Below are 19278 nucleotides of genomic sequence, written 5' to 3' on the forward strand. Positions count from 1 at the left end.
CATTCCAGGTGCATGCCCTCAAATCATAGTCCTTAATCCGTTTGCCATGGTCGTCATCAAAAGGGGGTCACTCATCCGAGGCTTGTTGTTTGCATTCATTGGGGATGTTTTTTTACGTGGCGGGTTCCAAACCCAGCGCACAACCCTAAGTAGGGAATATTTGGCTTTCTCACTTTAGCTCGCCTTCAAACGGATGTTCTTAGGCTACCCAGAGGATACTTGGTCAAAGACCGGAAGTCTTGAGCTGCTTGAGTCATATGTAAAAGAATCGTTTCTGACCACTCCCAAGCGAATGGCGATCAGAGAACTTTCCTCACTTGCGTGAACTTCTACACATGACTCCATCCTCCATGGCTTACTTCATTAATTAATGCTTCTTTTTCTATAGTATCAGGGCAGGGACAATCATATATTACGTTACAACCAATATATACAAGTGTACCCCTAGGGAGTGTTCTGGAACCACACTTATCCATTTTGTTTACTAGTGATATGCCTACCCCACCAAACTGCACAAACGCCACATTTGCAGATGGTTACCTGCATCAGGTCAGAAGCTTAGAACAAAATCAACGGAATTGTAGAATGTACACAAAAATGGTACATTATTCTAAATGAGTTGAAGTCTATATATAAACTTCACCAACAAAACTGTTACATATATCCATTTTAATTACTAGTGATATGCCTTCCCCACCAAACTGCACAAACGCCACATTTGCAGATGGTTACCTGCATCAGGTCAGAAGCTTAGAACAAAATCAATGAAATTGTAGAATGTACACAAATATGGTACATTATTCTAAATGAGTTGAAGTCTATATATAAACTTCACCAACAAAACTGTTACATATATCCCCTTATATATATGTACATTGGGAATGAAGTAATCCCGCAAGAAATCACCATTAACAACTAGAAATATGACTATAGACTGAAAATGTTTCATGACCTTCTAAGCAAATAACAAATATTATAAAATTTTGTTTTTAAAACAGTTTAGTTTTTGAAAAAATGTACAGAGACCGTAAATTAAATATTTATTGTGCTATACAAATTCTTATATACATATACATATAATAGATAACTATTTTGAAAGAATACTTCCTCCATTCTATCTCAATAGAATAAATTAAAATTTCTTTAAAAATATTGAAATTAAAAAAACAAATACTAGGGTTGTTAGTTAATTCTGGTATTTTATGTCAATTATATTACATACTTAATTCGGTGTCCAAATTCTAAACTTACAACATGTTCATCACTGATAATTGGGTGATTTTCTTTTGATGTCGCTCATTGTCTTCACACAATCGAAACGAGTCCCATACTTCTTTTTCTAATATAATTCAATATGCATAATATTTCATTGCGAAAAATAGATAATAACATTCGAATTTCCGAATATAATGTTGGCATTACTTTGAAGCCGATCGCTATTGCAACTATGAAGAGTATTTTAAAGTGAGTTCGTTCTCACTGATGATGCAAATGTGGGCACACAGACAAAAAGTATCACATCTGGCAGCACCGCTTGTCAGTTATTATATTCTTTCTGGAAATTTACAGTTTCAACAGAATTCTAAGATTTTAGTTTTAAGAAGCGTTACTTCTTATTTTATTTGCGATCGTGGTTGACGCCGACAAATTCATCTGCTTCGCGTTGCGTTACACATATGTATGTATTGACTGCAAAGTTCGAGTCGCGATTTTACAGCCCTATTCTCATGACCTCACAAAAGTCACCAACCTCACTACATTGATGTTTCTCACTATAGTGAGGGTTACCTTATGCTGGCGAAAATTCAAAAGCTCAAATGCTCACTATTATCACAAATATCTGTGACGTGTGAAAGCAGCCATCATAATACAAAACATCTGTGTTTGTTTTGCTTTAAATCAATATTTGACATTTTTTAAAAAATTGAGAATTGAGTGTTATAATTAGCATGGAGGAAATATTATTTGTATATGCGGCAATTGTTGAGGAGGAGGAATCGGGGGGTAGGAGGAAAATTTTTAAGGGTTTGCGAGACAAAAGCGATCATTTTACTATGCAAGACACAACATTTATTAATACATTTCGATTCCCAAAATCGCTATGTAAATTACTTATAAGTGAATTGGTGCCGCATGATGTGCAGAAGTCAAATATATCTTTTGATTTGCGTTTCCTGGCGTGTTTGTATTTTTACGGGCATGGCTCTTACCAAAAATGCGTTGGTAATAGTTATACGCTCTCTATGAGCCAGCCCTCTGTGTCTAGAGCTCTGCACTTTATTTCGAAATTAATTCTGGATGTTAAGGGCAGTGAAATTTGTTTCCCTTCAAGCGCACAGGATGTTTCGGATACAAAGAAGGGGTAAGATAAATAAATAAAAATATATATAAATAAATAAATAATTTTTTTCTTAAAGATTTTACACGAAATTTGAGATCAAGGGCACAATCGGCGCAATCGATTGTACCCATATTGAGATTGTTTCACCCTCAAGCACAGACGCCACTACTTCTCTCTCAGTTTTCATGAACCGGAAAGGATTTTACAGCCTTAATGAAGAAGCAGTACGTAATATTCTATATTATACAAACTATTTACCAATCTTTCTATTAATACATATGTATATATATAATTGTGATCATCGACTTCTGTTCACCGCTGTCAACGTGAGATATCCCTTGTCTTGCCATGATTCTGGTATTTGGACCACATCCCCAACACGTATGCACCTCACGAATACCTATAACACGCAAAGTGATTCGTGGTTGTTAGGTGACCAAGGATATCCATTGGAGCCATGGCTGTTAACGCCAGTCGCTGAACCTTCAAATGCAAGGGAAGTGCGTAAGTTGCACGCCAAAGCACGTAATACCATTGAGAGAGCCTTCGGTGTTTTGAAGTCACGATTCCGGTGCCTCTCAAAACACCGCTTCTAGGAAACCTCAATTTTAGGGAGGGTGCTAGAGTAAGAGAACGTTACATCATGTCTTTATAATATACATATGTATGTATATATTTCCAGTGGCATTATGTACTATAAATATATGTATATATATAAATATACATATATACATACTAGCAAATACCCGGCGTACTTTGTTACGCCGCAAAAACTGAAACGATGAGGGTATTGGAAAGAATTTAATGTAGTTTAAAATGCAAATAAAAGAATACCTTTATTCGTACATGTAAACACACATACATGAGTATAATGTGTAACTTATGTTAGACTTACAAATATTTACTACCCATATTTGAATTAATTGCAAACACTTTTAAATTCATTAACGTTATAAATAATTTGTTTATTAAATTTTTTTTTACAGAAAAATTAAAAATAGATAACAAAAAGGTAACAATTCAAAACTCTTACTTAAAATAAATAGGATTGTATAGAGTAAATATTAATTCAAGATATGAAATAAGGCATACTATAATTGATGTATTTTGGAACAATAACCAAAAAGGATATATTTTAATTATTAAAAACTTTAGTGAATACAACATTTTTTGTTTTATTTCCATTGCCAGAAATGAGAACGGTTTATTTTGCGGGGAACCAATTCGTGACAGAGCCACATATAATTGACCGTGAGAAAATACTTCGTTTCGAAGATCTATGCCAACAGTATTAAATGTTTGCCCTTGGGACTTATTAATGGTAATCGCAAAACACGTCTTAACTGGGAACTGTACTCTTTTGAAACTAAATGGAAGATCTGTAGGTATCATTGGTATCCGAGGGATCATTGTGCTTTCGCCTGCTGCAGGTTCGGTTAAAATGTTTGCTTGAATGATATTAGGCATCAAGTGCGTTATCTTCAGTCGAGTGCCATTACATAAATTGGGAGGCTTAAGATTTCGTAGAAGGATTAATGGCGTACCAATTTTAAGTTCTAGTTGAAATGGAGGTAGTCCCGAGTGACCCGAGGGATTAAGAGAGTTAAGAAACTTCGTCGGATAGTGAACAACGTCTCCTTCATCTGTCACTGTGTCAAAAGAATTGTATATTTTATATTCTGATAATATTCTTTGACAAACGGCTTTGTTGATTTCGTCTGCAGCGGAATTCGTCGAAGTAATTATAGCTCACTCATATAAACACTTAGAATCTTTGTGGTGCAAATTAATAATATCTGGATACACGTTATCAATAAGTTGGTCAACTGTTCTAACACAGGTTCCTGCAATATCTGGCATTATTACATAACCATCTTTGGTGACAGATTTGCAACCGTTACCTATTTTAAGTAGGAACTCTGCAAACCGATTGGATGGTCCAGCTCCACAAAGATTTATTCGCATATTGGCAGTCAATTTATATTTTGGTGTTGTGTTCGGCGCTGGCAATAAACTCCCAATAACGCGGTAAACTTGTCCATGTATTTTAAACGTTGGCATGAAATTACCCTTCCTAATTTCATTACCACCAAACGGAGTCACAACCATTGCATTTTCTTATATTTTTTTTTAAGTGACAGGACGACTGATGCTCACCTGTAAGCAGCGCTTTGATTGTCAGCGAAGGCTCACCTATATGTCTCACTTACATGTCTCTTGCTACAACACATACTTGGTGCCTCTTTCACCCACTTTTTAGCCTTACAAAAATTGCAAATGCCATTCATTCGACCAATGAACAAAAGGGAATGGTCCAAATAATTACAATCCTGTCTATAGTTAAACGCTGATTTGAAAGCAATCGCCCCTTGTCTATTCTGCATCATTTGCAACCTTACATTCTCTACGCGATTTGCACTCTCGTCGACCGTCTCATTTCGTCTTAGCTGAATTTGCCGTCTATTTGATGAGAATCTAAATAATTGAGATTTTGCTTTTGGCATCTCTGAAAGCTTTTATTGTAAAAACCGTATATTTATTATTAACCAAATTAGTTTCGCTTAAATCTAATCTTTACCTTTTGATTTAAAGACAATAAATTTCCAATTTTACTCTACCATTTGCAGAATACGATCATAAATACAATAAAGTTAGAAGAAACCAGCAAGTATTTCGCAGACACACATGAAAACCACATTACATCTTAATATTTGATTTTATTGGTTTTTGGATGTTCCTTACGGAGAGCGTTCTGTTTTTATTTTCAATGTGCTTTGTTACAAAAAAGTACAAAGACAATAAGAAAAGCAATTCAAGCAACGGTGCGTTGCTGCAAAATAGGTAGCTGTAAAACAGAATAAATATAGTTGACACTGTATTTACATATCTACATCAGTGATGCCCAAACGCACACTACCAAACTGTGTGCTTGTGTTGGAGTATGAGAGAGCTTGCTGCTACACCCAAAAAAAATACAAAACTTTAGTATTAATTAATATAAAAAATTTTTAAAGTGATTCGACAACTTTTACAAAATTGTGAAATTAATGAAATTCCTTATTAATTTTTTATCAATTACAAAAATAAAGACAAATCACGTGTCAAAAAGAAATTAAAATTCAAAAAAATTTTAATATTGAATTTATGTTAAAGTTTTTACCTAAACGGCTGTATCAAAAAACTAAAAATCAATATTTTCATGGTTTTGGACCAAAATTGTTCATCAGCGCGTACATACAAATTATATGCGTAGCAGTCAACAGTCGTTGATCAAGTGATTTTCAAATGAACATTAATTTTCCACAATGTATAGAGAGCGCTTGACTAATACGTGTGAGCGAATCTGTGAGAGAGCAATAAATTCGGCCGCCCGCGGGCTAGGCAAAGCGCGTCACTGATCTACATACATGCATACATACGGCAATTTATGCGAGCATTTGATTGTGCTGTTTAGCGTTATTTCACTTGTCCTGCGATCATTTAAATATGCAAACTTTTTTGCTTTGTACTTTACTTGAATAAGTTATGTAGAAAAGATGTGAGAGATGGAAGAGAGAGTGCATACATATGTACATATGTATGTACTTTACTTCATTACGTTATGCTGGAAAAGATGTGCAGAGATGGAAGAGAGAGAGAGTGCGTGCCGCAAACGATCAAGGGCACACGCACACACACAAAGCGCGCTTTGCTGTAGACTGCGTTTGGTGAACGAAAAACCTTATGCTTGCAATATTTTTGGTTTTTCAAAAACTTCAACCCGAAAGAAAAAGGATTTGATTTCGGAAAATTAAAAAAAAAAAGTATGCCACTCGCGAGCCTAGAGCAAATGCTTTATTTAAAAAAAAAAAATTATAAAAATCGCTTCAGAACTTTAGGAGATTAGCCGTTACAAACATTTTTCATATAAGCGATTTTATATAATTAGTATAGATATAGATATAGATATGTAAGTTACTCGTACTTACTGTCTCTGTACATTTTACTTCCTCTAAGAATGAATAAAAAGACATCTACATAATAATTCATTTTATAAATAATTCATTTTATTTTATTTCATTTATCAAATAATTCATTTATTTTATTTCATTTCTTTATTTTTTTACATTTTTATTTCATTTTTTTTATTTTTTTACATTTTTATTATCATGTCATCTGCACATTTTACTCTACAATTTTCCTTTGTAGAGCAATGGCCTCCTCCTCTCGCTTTTCTAGATCCTCCATTCACTGTCCCAAGCATCTTCGCTGCAGCAAATTTTTCAGAAGGAATGTAAGAAGGCGATGGCATAGGAGAAGATAAGATGGGAGGAGATAAGGAAGAAGATGGAGGAGATAGTGAGGAAAAAAATGAGGTGATGGCGAGGAAGAAAAATTTGTAAACATAGCAGGAAAGGCTGGAGCAGGCGATGCGACTGTTGGTGTTGGCGAGGAAGCTGGAGCTTGAGCTGTATTTAAATACAACGGCAAAACCTGTAAGTAAAAAACGGACCAATTATTGCCTCATGTAATAATAAGATATATATTTCGACAAATATTAAATTAAAATATTACCTGGTGACCCAAAGTCGCAACACCCGGCATTGAAATTGCTTGCTCCTCGAATTCAGTCATTCCATTTATCGGAGGGCCTCCACCAGTCGCTTGCGCATGTGCCTTCAGTTTGCGCGCTCGCAACTAATGTTTCGAATGCATCAATGACTATGGAAACATATTTTAATAATGTGAAACATACACTAGCATTTATGAACTTACCTCCCTCCACTTGGCTGCCGACCGAGTTGGACCTCTTAAAGCATTTAAATTATCTGCTAACTCCGACCAAAGTATTTGCAGCCCTTGAGGGTTTGTCGGAGTTAGCTTCCCCCGTTGCAACTCAGAATGCTGCTTGCAAAACATTATGTAATGTTGCAGCTGCTCCTGAGTTGTCCTTTACGCCTAGGAATATATGTATGAAATTATTGTATATACATATATATTTAAAATTTGCAAAATTACTTACATATGCTGATTATCCATTGTTGTGTCCATTTTTGTTTGCTTATTTTTATTAAAACAGCTGTTTGACAACAAAAAGCTTTTTACCTCACGTGGTGACTTTTTTAAGCTTTCTTCTTATGAGGTTTGAGCAAGAATAGCCTCACAAAATATGCCTCACAAGAAATCTTTCAAATTTTTCCTCTCAACTCAGTTGAGAGGTTTTTCATAATAGTGCTGTTAGTGTGTGAACCAGTTGTAATGTTCTCCTTATGCCACAATTAGTATCAAACGTGCCACCCCTCGTAGTAACAAAGTAGTTGTTTTTGATCTTCCTGATCACATATGAGCAATGTGAAAGTTAAGCACACTTCTAGTCTTTCAGCTGTACATTTCTATTTCAATAAAATAATTTCAAATTTCTTTAAAAATGTTGAATTTAACAAAACAAGTCAACCGATTATGTTAGGTTTGCATTCAGACATCACAATTTTGTGAGCTGTGGTGCAGCATTGCTTTAATGAGAACAAAAACGATTACGTTGTCTATACGGAAGAGCAGCACGTGGAGACTAAATGAAGCATTAATGTTTTATTGTTAATATTTATTGCCTGTGAATTGAGTTATAAATAGTAGTCCGAACACCCTTATCACGTACGCGGTTATTAATTGCTTCTATTTAATAGAAGTGAATATATTATTTGCTTTTCATTAGTAATAAAGTTTGGAAAGTGTTTCTAAAAATGCAAAGTAGTGCTGTGCTTGAGAATTTACGCTTTCTTATGAAAGCTCGGGGTCTGAAGGCTTACATTGTGCCGACTGAGGATTCCCATCAAAATGAATATATTTCGCCGCATGATGCGAGAAGGGCTTTTATCAGTGGATTCAATGGATCAGCTGGTACTGCTGTTGTTACTCCGGAAAAAGCATTAATGTGGACGGACGGAAGATACTATCAACAAGCTGAAAAGCAAATGGATTCTAATTGGGAGCTTATGAAAGATGGCTTACCTTCTACACCAACTATTGGAAAATGGATTTGCGATAACACACCTATTAGCAGTAGTGTTGGTGTTGATCCTAAGCTTATTTCTTACCGACAATGGAAGCCTATTCAACAGGAGTTGAAATCTAGGGGTAAGAGCGGGTAAATTTTAGAATAGCGTCCACCGGTTAGATTATATAGTTGCCACTGGGTTTCACATGGTTTTCGAGATATTTGCATTTAAAGTTCAAAAATACAACTATTTAAAATGCGTGTTTCTCCCATTTATAATGAATTTTATAGTTATATTTTCAACTTTTATATCCACTAACACATCACTAGTTGGTTTCTAACCATTTATTTTATAGTAAATAGTGCAAAAATAACTATTATTCACAATTTAACTTTTGTTCAATTATGTTTTTCATACAATAACAAAAAGGTTACATTCTAACTAATAATCAATGCTACCTCACATTCATATTTTACAGAAGAACCAAAAGAAATAAAGAAAGCTAATAATACCCCAATGATAGGAAATAACTATATAACACATTAGTTTTCCGCATAGATTTCCTGGGGGAACTTTAGTACACCATCCCACGAATTCAGTGTTAAAAGTGGTATGGTATGGTTTTTATAATTTCTATTTAAATTATAAAGTTTTGTTACAGTTTTTTTTGTTAAAAATGTATGCAGAAGGTGCGCCAATTCACAATAGCCATGCACAATAGTCATTTACAATAAATTGACTGAATCAGTCGCTCATATATCACTAGATTCTGCAATGGGTGCTCTCGTGCCCTTGTATATTTCGGTGTAGTATTTTTGCAATCTGCAATCTTGCTGCGATAGATATAAAATTAGAAAATATTACTGTAAAATTTATCACAAATCGAAAAAACACGTACTACATTAGCTGCTGGGTAAATTTTAGAATAGGATCCCCCGATTTCGGGACATAATTCCGATTTCTTTGGCTCTGCGATCTGAACGTACCGTTGGAAAATTCCCAAAATTCGAATATTTCAATAAGCTTTTTCACTACATTTAACACACTTTATGCACATTTTCGCTTCAAATTCATTTAATTAAACTGTAAACATTAAAAAAAATTCACAATTTACACTTTTTGCAAGTTTTATAAGTAAGAAATGTATATTTTAAAATTAATTTTTACACTTGTAGTGAGCATCATTTATGTATGTGCTAACAATTATGAGGAAATGGAGCGCTGCCATAAGATAATAAGCAAATATGAGCAATTCGCTGAAATTTCTCTTTTTCGCTATAATATTCTTCTTCTTCCGAATTATAGCCGAGTTAACAACCGCGCGCAAGTCGTTTCTTCCTTTCGCTACGTGGCGCCAATTGGATATTCCAAGCGAAGCCAGGTCTTTCTCCACTTGGTCCGTTGTTGACATCGTCCAAGCCTCTGCGCCATATAGCAGGACGGGAATTATGAGTGACTTATAGAGTTTGGTTTTTGTCTGTCGAGAGAGGACTTTGCTTCTCAATGGCCTACTCAGTCCGAAGTAGCACCTGTTGGCAAGAGTTATCCTGACATTGTTGGTGGTGTTTACGCTGGTTCCACGATAGACGAAATTATCTACAACTTCAAAGTTATGACTGTCAACAGTGACGTGAGTGCCAAGTCGCGAGTGCGACGACTGTTTGTTTGATGACAGGAGATATTTCGTCTTGCCCTCGTTCACTGCCAGACCCATTCATTTTGCTTCCTTGTCCAGCCTGGAGAAAGCAGAACTAACGGCCCGGGTGTTGAGGCCGATGATATCAATATCATCGGCATACGCCAGCAGCTGTACACTCTTATAAAAGATTGTACCTGCTCGATTAAGTTCTGCAGCTTGAACTATTTTCTCCAGCAGCAGATTGAAAAAGTCGCACGATAGGGAGTCGCCTTGTCTGAAACCTCGTTTGGTATCGAACGGCTTGGAGAGGTTCTTCCCGATCCTGACGGAGCTTTTGGTGCCGCTCAACGTCAGTTTACACAGCCGTATCAGTTTTGCGGGGATACCAAATTCAGACATCGCGGCATAAAGGCAGCTCCTTTTCGTGCTGTCGAAAGCAGCTTTGAAATCGACAAAGAGGTGGTGTGTGTCGATTCTCCTTTCACGGGTCTTTTCCAAGATTTGGCGCATGGTGAATATCTGGTCGGTTGTTGATTTCCCAGGTCTAAAGCCACACTGATAAGGTCCAATCAGTTCGTTGACGGTGGGCTTTAATCTTTCACACAATACGCTCGATAGAACCTTATATGCGATGTTGAGGAGGCTAATCCCACGGTAGTTGGCGCAGATTGTGGGGTCTCCTTTTTTATGGATTGGGCATAGCACACTTAAATTTCAATCCTTGGGCATGCTTTCGTCCGAATATATTTTACAAAGAAGCTGATGCTTGCTCCTTATCAGTTCTTCGCCGCCATGTTTGAATAGCTCGGCCGGCAATCCATCGGCTCCTGCCGCTTTGTTGTTCTTCAGGCGGGTAATTGCTATTCGAACTTCTTCATGGTCGGGTAATGGGACGTCTGCTCCATCGTCATCGATTGGGGTATCGGGTTCGCCTTCTCCCGGTGTTGTGCCTTCACTGCCATTCAGCAGGCTGGAGAAGTGTTCCCTCCATAATTTAAGTATGCTCTGGGCATCGGTAACTAGATCACCTTTGGGGGTTCTACAAGAGTATGCTCCGGTCTTGAAACCTTTTGTAAGCCGCCGTATTTTTTCGTAGAATTTTCAAGCATTACCCCTGTCGGCCAGCTTATCAAGCTCTTCGTACTCACGCATTTCGGCCTCTTTCTTTTTCTGTCTGCAAATGCGTCTCGCTTCCCTCTTCAACTCTCGGTATCTATCCCATCCCGCACGTGTTGTGGACGACCGTAACGTTGCGAGGTAGGCAGCCTGTTTTCTCTCCGCTGCGACACGGCACTCGCTATAATATTACGTAATAAAATTTTTTATTTTAATTTTTAAAGGAGTACTACGCAAAAGTACTTCAGTCACCCTGAGTATTCCCTCGACTAGTGTTGCTTTCTTAAAGCGCGGCCGAAGACCTCATTTGTTTACCAAAAATTACGACGAAATGGAGCGCTGCCATGTGATGATAGGCAATTCGCTGAAATTCCTCTTTTTCGCAAAAATTCCTCTATTCATGCATATGGATATTTTCTTTTTAAATTTATTAAGCAAATAAGTAATATTATATACATTAAGGTGGGCCAAAAATATTTTTTATTTTTATTTTTCTTAGTTACCATGAAAATCTCATCCGACATGACTAAAAACAAATTCTGGTAAGACTTGAGCTCTTAATATTAATATTAAGAGGTGCCTCATCGACAGTTTTGATTTCCCATATAAATAACGCAGGAAATTTTGTTTATTTTGTTTGGATTTTTAATGTACACAAACAAATAATTGGTAAGCGAGAATCAACACTTATTCTTATAGGAAATTTACCGATCTACAAAAAAGTGTCAAGTATGTCAAACTTAGTTGCACAGGTCGTACCCCACAATAACATATATATAATAACCAAATTTATCCAATTTATAACGAAAACTCAAATTTTGTTTCAATATGAGTGCATGATAACCAAAACTTATAACCACTTTATAACAAAAAGTCAATATATTTTTTATTTTTAACGCAGAAAGGAGTACTACGCAAAAGTACTTCATTCACCCCGGGTATTCGCTCGTAATATTATAATTTATCACACGATTTTACTTATCTGTGTCTATTAAATATAAATCACATATTCAATTTTAGCTTGAAAAATCTTCTTTACAGTTTTTTTGTAGTAAATAAAGAAAAAAGAATCACTCGAAAGTACAAACAAAGAAAACGCTGTGAAACGCTGAAAAATCCTTCACTTTTGGTTTTCAAGGTGTGGCAATGCTGGTTTTCCTCGTAAATACAGGGTAGGCCATTTAAAGTTGACCCATTTGTTTCTAAAAAAAAAGAACAAAAGAAAACAATGTTTTTTGTTCATTTCAAAAATAATTTATTTTGGTCCAAGGGGATTTGTTTCCGCTAATATTTAAAAATTAGATCGCGTAAATGGGCACCTTTAGCTTTGACAGCTAAATGCACTCTTTTTTCGACATTTTCCATGACTTTGGCCAATGTTTCGGATGATATGGCGGCTGTTTCACGTCGAATGTTGGCTTTCAGTTGAGCTAAGGTCTTTGGCTTATTAGCGTATACCTTGGATTTCAAATAACCCCACAAATAAAAGTCTGGTGGCGTCAAATCTGGTGATCTCGGTGGCCAGTCAACATCACCATTTTTCGATATCAATCGCCCGGGGAAAAATGGTCGCAATAAATTGATTGTTGGTCGAGCTGTATGGCATGTAGCCCCGTCCATTTGAATTTTATATGGAAACATCTTCAAATCTTTATGAATTATGCGTCGGAGAGTGGTGCGAGAGATGTCTAATTCCAGAGAGCGGCGATAACTCAATGTCGATGGAGTCTCCTCAATACTGGCTCGTACAGCTTCGATATTTTCATCAGAACGTCTTGTGCGTTGTCTGGATGCATGACTGGCATTACTGAGATTACCGGTGTTCACAAATTTTGCGTATAAAGACTTAATTGTGTTCTTAACTGGAGCACTTTTCACTTTATTTTTTTTGCGAAACGCACGTTGAGTTAACACAATTGAAAAGTTATTTTGAATATAAAGCTGAACAATTTCAGCGCGTTCTTTTGGAGTGTACTGTTCCATGGTATAAATTGTCTTCGAATGACGCTTCTAACGCGGTATGACATTAGCCGATTTGTCAGCGCTGTTAAAAGTTACAGCGTTGCCAGATGGGTCAACTTTAAATGGCCTACCCTGTATAAGCACTAAACTTTTCAGCAATAAATTTGACAAGTGATTTTTAAATTGGAGGGGGTATCTTGACAGGCAATTTAAAATTCCAAAAGGTCTGGCATAAAAAAATAGCGGCATAACTGAAGTGTTGATAAAAAATTTGAGATATACAGAAATCTTTTCGAAGCATTGCACAGATCAATGCAATATTTAAACGGGAACGATGAATACATATGTATATGCGTACAATTTCAAACTGATCCTTTCTGAAAAATAATAAAATTGCTAAATTTTGGGAATGGTAGAATAGAACTGCAATCAAATACACAATGCAATGAATTAAAACTGGCTCATTTATCATTCGATGAATAATTTACCACGGGCATCCCAAAAGACTGATGCCATAACCTTGCCAGCCGATTTTTTTTTGTCTTTCCACGCTTGAGAACCGTTAGAAATAGAATAAAATTTGAGGTTCTGCACCGCGACCTAGGGTCTATTGTGCCCTCCCCTATATCACATGACCTCCCAGAGCCCCAGCAGCCTGAACAGCACCAGTAGTTTGCCGGGCGCCAGTGAGGTGATGTGATCCCTGCTGATATATACTGAATCCAGGGCCTTGATCCTTTTTCCACAGATTGCTGTGCAATCTAGGATTAGGTGTGCTGGTGTTTCCAGCTCCAAGTCGCAGAACCGGCAGGTAGCACAGGAGACCATGCCCATGTTGGACAGGTGCTTCCTGAGCTTACAGTGCCCTGTATAGACTGCGACGAGGTTCATTAATTCTTTGAACCTGGAGAGGTTATATCCTCCTAGAAGCAGCTTGGCGTGATGCATACTTGCTGCTTGCCGCCAGTACCGCTCCCTCTCCTCTCTCTCCTCAGTGCGAAGCAGCTCCTTAAGAGTGTGGGGTCGTACTGCTATATATGGCTCTGGTCCCAACATCTTGGACGCTGCCGCCTTTCGTGCCAGTTCGTCGGCCTTCTCATTTCCTTCTACTCCCTTGTGCCCTGGTACCCAGATTAGGTGTACCCGGTTGCGCAGGGACAGGCGGTTTAGCCTTTCTATACATTCCTCGACTAAAAGCGATTTGGTCTCGAACGACAAGATCGCTTTTAGTGCCGCTTGACTATCACTGAGGATAGCTATGCGCTGGTTGCGATAGTTGCGGCTGAGGTTAACTTCGGCGCACTGACTGATGGCAAAAACTTCAGCCTGGAAGATGCTTGGGAAGCAGCCCATAGGGATGGACAGCTAGTATGTGGACCCGCTATACCTGCCCCAATGCCTTCCGGTGTTTTTGAACCATCAGTGTACCACTGAATGGTACTGTCCTCCAGCAGCCTTTCCAGAGTGGAATCATTCCACTCCGTTTTGCTGCCTAGAGTTACTGTGAAGTTCTTCTTGAAGTTTATTTTCTTTGAAGTACCGTCTCTTGGGAGGAGGGCTAGCGGTGTGCTTTCCGCTAGAGCATCCATCTGTTTAGAGGACACTATTTTCCCTCTTCCACAGCCTTCTGCTGACATTAGCAGCATGGTGTGTTTTGCTGCTAGCTTGATCACCTGATGCAGCGGTGTGAGCTCTAGTATGACTTCCAGTGCCACCGTGGGGCGTGTGCGCATTAGGGTGGGTCGATTCCGGATTTTTTTCGATTCGGGAATTCTAATAGTGCGGAAAAGTTGCCTTAGTACTTCCTGATTCCAATGCAACTTTTTGTTTTGAGATCGGATTGCATCTTCAACCCGAACCTCGGCCTTGAAATTTCGGAAATTCGCCTAAAATCGTGAAATTGTCTACCTAGCACCTGAAATACGCATCTCATGGCAAAATGTATAAAACAAAAGTTATTTGTCACGTCATTTGCTACCGAAATGGTATATGTGATCATGGCCGTAGGACGAACCGTTCCCGAGATACGAGCGAAAAGGCGGCGCTCCACAGCGCAAGGTCAAAATTGTTGCAGCTCTCAGCTAACCTGTATTGGTCACCCAGAACCCACCGCGTGGAGGTAGCTGCTCTTCGGGTTCCTCCCAAGCCCAACCCAACCAACCAACCATATGTCAGGCTTGTTTTAGTCTGAATCTGTGTCAAATTTATTGATAAAATCAGATTTTGTACTAAACTTTGGCACTTGTTGCCTAGATTTCAGTGTAGAGCGTATAAAAAGATCACAAGATTGGGGGCCAATAACTTTAGAAGATGCCTCTGTCACCAGTTTGACGATTCTCTCGACTGCCACGGTGTGAGAGGGGAATTCACTAAATTTCCATACCTCTACAGTGTCTCCCGACAGCCCTTTTATGAGTTCTTCGTTAGAAACTGAACAAAGAACTGGTGGAACAGTCAAGGTAATAGTCTTCCAGTTAATCATATCGTAATAAGTATTAGCTTTGAAATTCAGCTTTGGCACTTTATTACATCTAACTCTTCCATTTATGGTGTCAGACTCTGCTTCTCTGGCTGAAAGAAGACGGTCAAGGGCCAACTTTCTGACTTCTATCCGTTCGTCAGTCATCATACTAAGGAGAATGTTTTCTGGAAGAGCAAAGAAAGCATTCTGTTGAATGGATGAATCGACAACCTTGCGCAGTTTAGCGGGTAAGTATCTCGACCTTTGAATTGCAGCATAGAGATGGCGCGAGCCATCTTTGATTGAACTGTTGAATCTTATTGAGAACCACAAAGGTGAGTAAACTGTAAATATGTACTTGACCAAAATCTTTATTTCCTTTGTTGGTTTGTCAGTAGAAATGGATAATCTCAGAATTCTATTTGCACAGGTGAGCCAGCGAGATTTGCAGATGTTACCTGGATGCATCGACGCTAAATCTGAGGAACATTGACCGGAAATAACAGCTTCTGATATTTTATAGAGATAAGCTTGGTCTGTGCTAAGTTGGGTCGGATTAATAACCTTAGAAGGTAATTGGCAGGATGGAAAACTTTCAAATTTGACAACAGGCAACTTCTCACAATCAGGGAGCAGTTTACCTATGTCGCCAGAGAATGTATTTGGACTCTTTGAGACACCATCTATGTGTTCGAAAAGAGCACGAAATGGAAGTTCGTTGAAATGTAGAAGACAAACAACCCACTGTAATGGCCTACCTATTCTTTCTTCTAGTTTTCGAATGATTCCACCTTTCCAACCTGTGTTCATGTTGGTGCCATCAGCACCGACAACTTCTAGATTTTCCACATCAACTGAATTGTCTTGTAAATGTTGCCATATAGCTTGCGTCTCATCCTCAGCTGACCCGGAAGGAGAAGTGACGTGGCCAAAGTAATGACAACCAAGTTCCGCTGTAAGAGAAATATGTTCCTCTTTGACAGTGTCGCGGTAGTACTTTTCACCTTCGCTGACTTGTGTAAGTGTATTGTCTTTGCGGCCGTCAAAATACAGCCCATATACAGAGTAAATACTTTCGGTGTTTTGGAGCTTAACTCCAACACTTTTTTTGCCCGACTAATCTTGCATTTGTCAGTGACAAAGCTAGCCTGATCCTCTGTTATCAAACCTGCTTTTTTGGCATCCAGAAAAGCCGATGAAACAATCAAGGCCGCTGCTCTATCACTTACTCCAAATCTTTGGGCAGCTAAAGCAGTGTGTTGTAATACTAGTGTGTTTTGGGTAGTCGAAAAACTCTTTTCGTATTTCTAATTAAACTTCAACTTATTTTTTTAATACGCTTTTATTAGCTTCACTTGTATGTATGTATGTATGTTTGTAACTTTTTAAGTGGTACTGAAACGTAAAATATTTGAGCGACACTGTAGGAAGGCGATAGTAAGTTTAAGCACCTCACCAAAAAGATGCGCTTAAAAGTATGCAACATCTATATAAAACTAGTTTTAGTGACATTTAAATAGCATACTGATTTGGGCGTCGACCGTTCATGAAATGCAAGTTTGCACAGTAGAACATGAAGTAATTTATCTGGGCTCTCGACTGTTTGCTGCTGGACAAGCTTATGTAGCACTTAGTCGTTGTAGATCTTTGGACTGTATTCGAATTGAAGAACTGGACTGTTCAAAGTTGACAGGTAAAACCCCATGTAACAGTGAAGCTTTAGAAGAAATGATTCGATTAAGAAGTAATAATTCGTAAAGTCGTCAATAGAACTTGGTCGCAAATAATGTAACAATTAGTCAATGAAAGGTTACGAGTAGATATTAAATGCTGCCTAAGTATCGATTTACTTAACCAATACTACATGTCATAGTTCATATTTTAACAAATTTTGGGGTTTCTCACATCAAACTAAAAACTTAAAAATAAATATAGTTTAAAAAAACTAAAAAACACGCTTTTAAAGCATATCAAACTAAAAAGTGAAAAATAATTCTTCCTTCATGGGTACCTATGTTCGGGTCATATTCTATAGAGCAACGTGTATGTATATATTAAATATTTAGAGTTCGACATCGCCTGACCCGATAGCTATAGCCTGCTGGGTCATGCTGCCTATTTGCTCACCTATGGACCGTGATTGCTCTCTAGTGGAGTGGCAGCGCAGTGTGCGAACTAAGTGCAGATTGCACAGCCGTAGAGGCTACGGTCGCTGTGGACACTGTGTCTCTTAAGGCCTGAGCAAGTTTTAATATGGCTCCATTCATTGCATGCATTACACTTAACTGAGATGAAGTTCGGATGGAGTCTTTTGCTGCAGACGCAGCAGAAGAATTCCTCCGGCCCTGGATGAGACTCAATGCTAGCACGAGTCGAAAAGGATACACTATGACTTACTGATCTAAATGGGGTTAGATCCGAAATAACAGCTCTTGGACGGATAAAATCCCGGTCAATTCCGGTAAAGTAGAAATGACTGTTGTAGGAATTGTTAAGGACAAGAGTCGGAAATTTCTGCCGTATCGCTCACAGCTCGTTTTTCCGTAGTCTCTATAGAATTTTCTAGCCGGACGCCATGCTCCAATGGTGAGACAATGAGTAGTCATCTAGAACATTCCAGTCTAAGATCCAAAGTCTCATCGCGTTTGAGGTTAGGATGAGGCCGGGGCCACCTCCCTGATTTTCCGTGGGTGTGTTACCCTTTTTACGTATAAATAGATTTTCATCAATAATTAATTCGAAAAGCGACTCAACTCTCTGATTGGTATCCGAGCTTCCCCAGCTCGAACCGGTTGGTGGCCTTTCGATCCGGAGACGACCAGGTAGCTTGGTGAATTTTGCTATGCTGGAATTGGAATCTAGTACTACAGATAACCATAATTCGGTCCCTGGCAAAGTCAATCCGCATCAACCTATTTGGAGATATTTCATAATGGAGGCTGAATTTTCGGACCGTTGGACCAAAGATACCTTCTTTGCCCTTCCTGGCGTTAAAGTCGTCAAGCACGATTTTGACTTCAAGGCGGGGGCAGTTCTCATAGGTCAAAGCGCTCATAGAAGACATCTTTGGTCACATCGTCCTTTCTTCCATCGGAGTAAGCGGTATGTTGAAGAACTTCGCTATAGTGCGGATTGTGGCTAGATGTTCATTCATCGGGGTGAACGTCAGGACTCGGTGACGTAGTCTCTCTTTCACCACGACTCCCACACCGAATTTGCGCTCCTTTATATGACCATTGTAGCAAATGCTGAATGCTGACCTGTGTGCACCTTTTGAGGTCAAGCAGCTTCTTTTACATGCGATTGAGTTACCGGATAGTTGTATTTTCGAAAGCTCTCACTAGAAATAATTTTCTTTAATAGCAAACGAATGTGAAGTAGGACGATTTTATTAAAAATTTATTTATACTATAAAAGAACAAATATATTTTTTTATATATTTCGTATATACAAAAAAATACGTAGAAAACTATTTAAGAAAAAAAAATTTTGATAAAGTATATGTTAATAATAATAATTTTACAAATAGCATTACTCTCAAAATTTGTTATTTCTTTCAAAGTTATTAACAATGCGCTGCCAGCGTTAGTTGATTGGGTATATATATGTAATTCGTGTTTGATCCATCCAGTATCAATTAAAAAATCTATTGCCTCCGCGACTTTTTATAAATTCGTAATATGGAGGACGTTTTGGTGGTCGATTGTATTGGATAACACCAGGTCTATTTTGGTAATTAACTTGTTTAGAATGAAATAAAAGGTTTTGGTTAAATTACGAAGGA

At 38.0% G+C, this 19278-nt stretch overlaps 2 protein-coding genes and 1 long non-coding RNA gene across 4 annotated transcripts in view; 2 read left to right on the forward strand and 1 right to left on the reverse strand.

The window, feature by feature from the left end:
* Positions 1–19278, forward strand: part of LOC125776636 (uncharacterized) — a 502262-nt gene that overhangs the window by 323960 nt on the left and 159024 nt on the right. The gene's annotated exons all lie outside the window — the stretch shown is intronic.
* On the reverse strand, positions 5222–7539 carry LOC125776804 (uncharacterized). Its single transcript, XR_007421977.1, has 4 exons — positions 7344–7539; positions 7097–7279; positions 6896–7042; positions 5222–6814 (listed from the first exon to the last, which is right to left on the reverse strand). It is a non-coding gene; the product is annotated as an uncharacterized LOC125776804 (long non-coding RNA).
* The window catches only part of LOC105224297 (xaa-Pro aminopeptidase ApepP), an 89965-nt gene continuing 78490 nt past the window's right edge, over positions 7804–19278 (forward strand). For both annotated transcript variants that reach the window (XM_049449825.1, XM_049449826.1), the window contains exon 1: positions 7804–8455. In XM_049449825.1, coding sequence (XP_049305782.1) covers positions 8062–8455 — 394 coding nt within the window. In that variant the 5' untranslated portion in view covers positions 7804–8061. The remainder of the gene's footprint in view (positions 8456–19278) is intronic.

This window comes from Bactrocera dorsalis, chromosome 2 (assembly GCF_023373825.1).
Source record: "Bactrocera dorsalis isolate Fly_Bdor chromosome 2, ASM2337382v1, whole genome shotgun sequence".
In the NCBI taxonomy this organism is placed as follows: domain Eukaryota; kingdom Metazoa; phylum Arthropoda; class Insecta; order Diptera; family Tephritidae; genus Bactrocera; species Bactrocera dorsalis.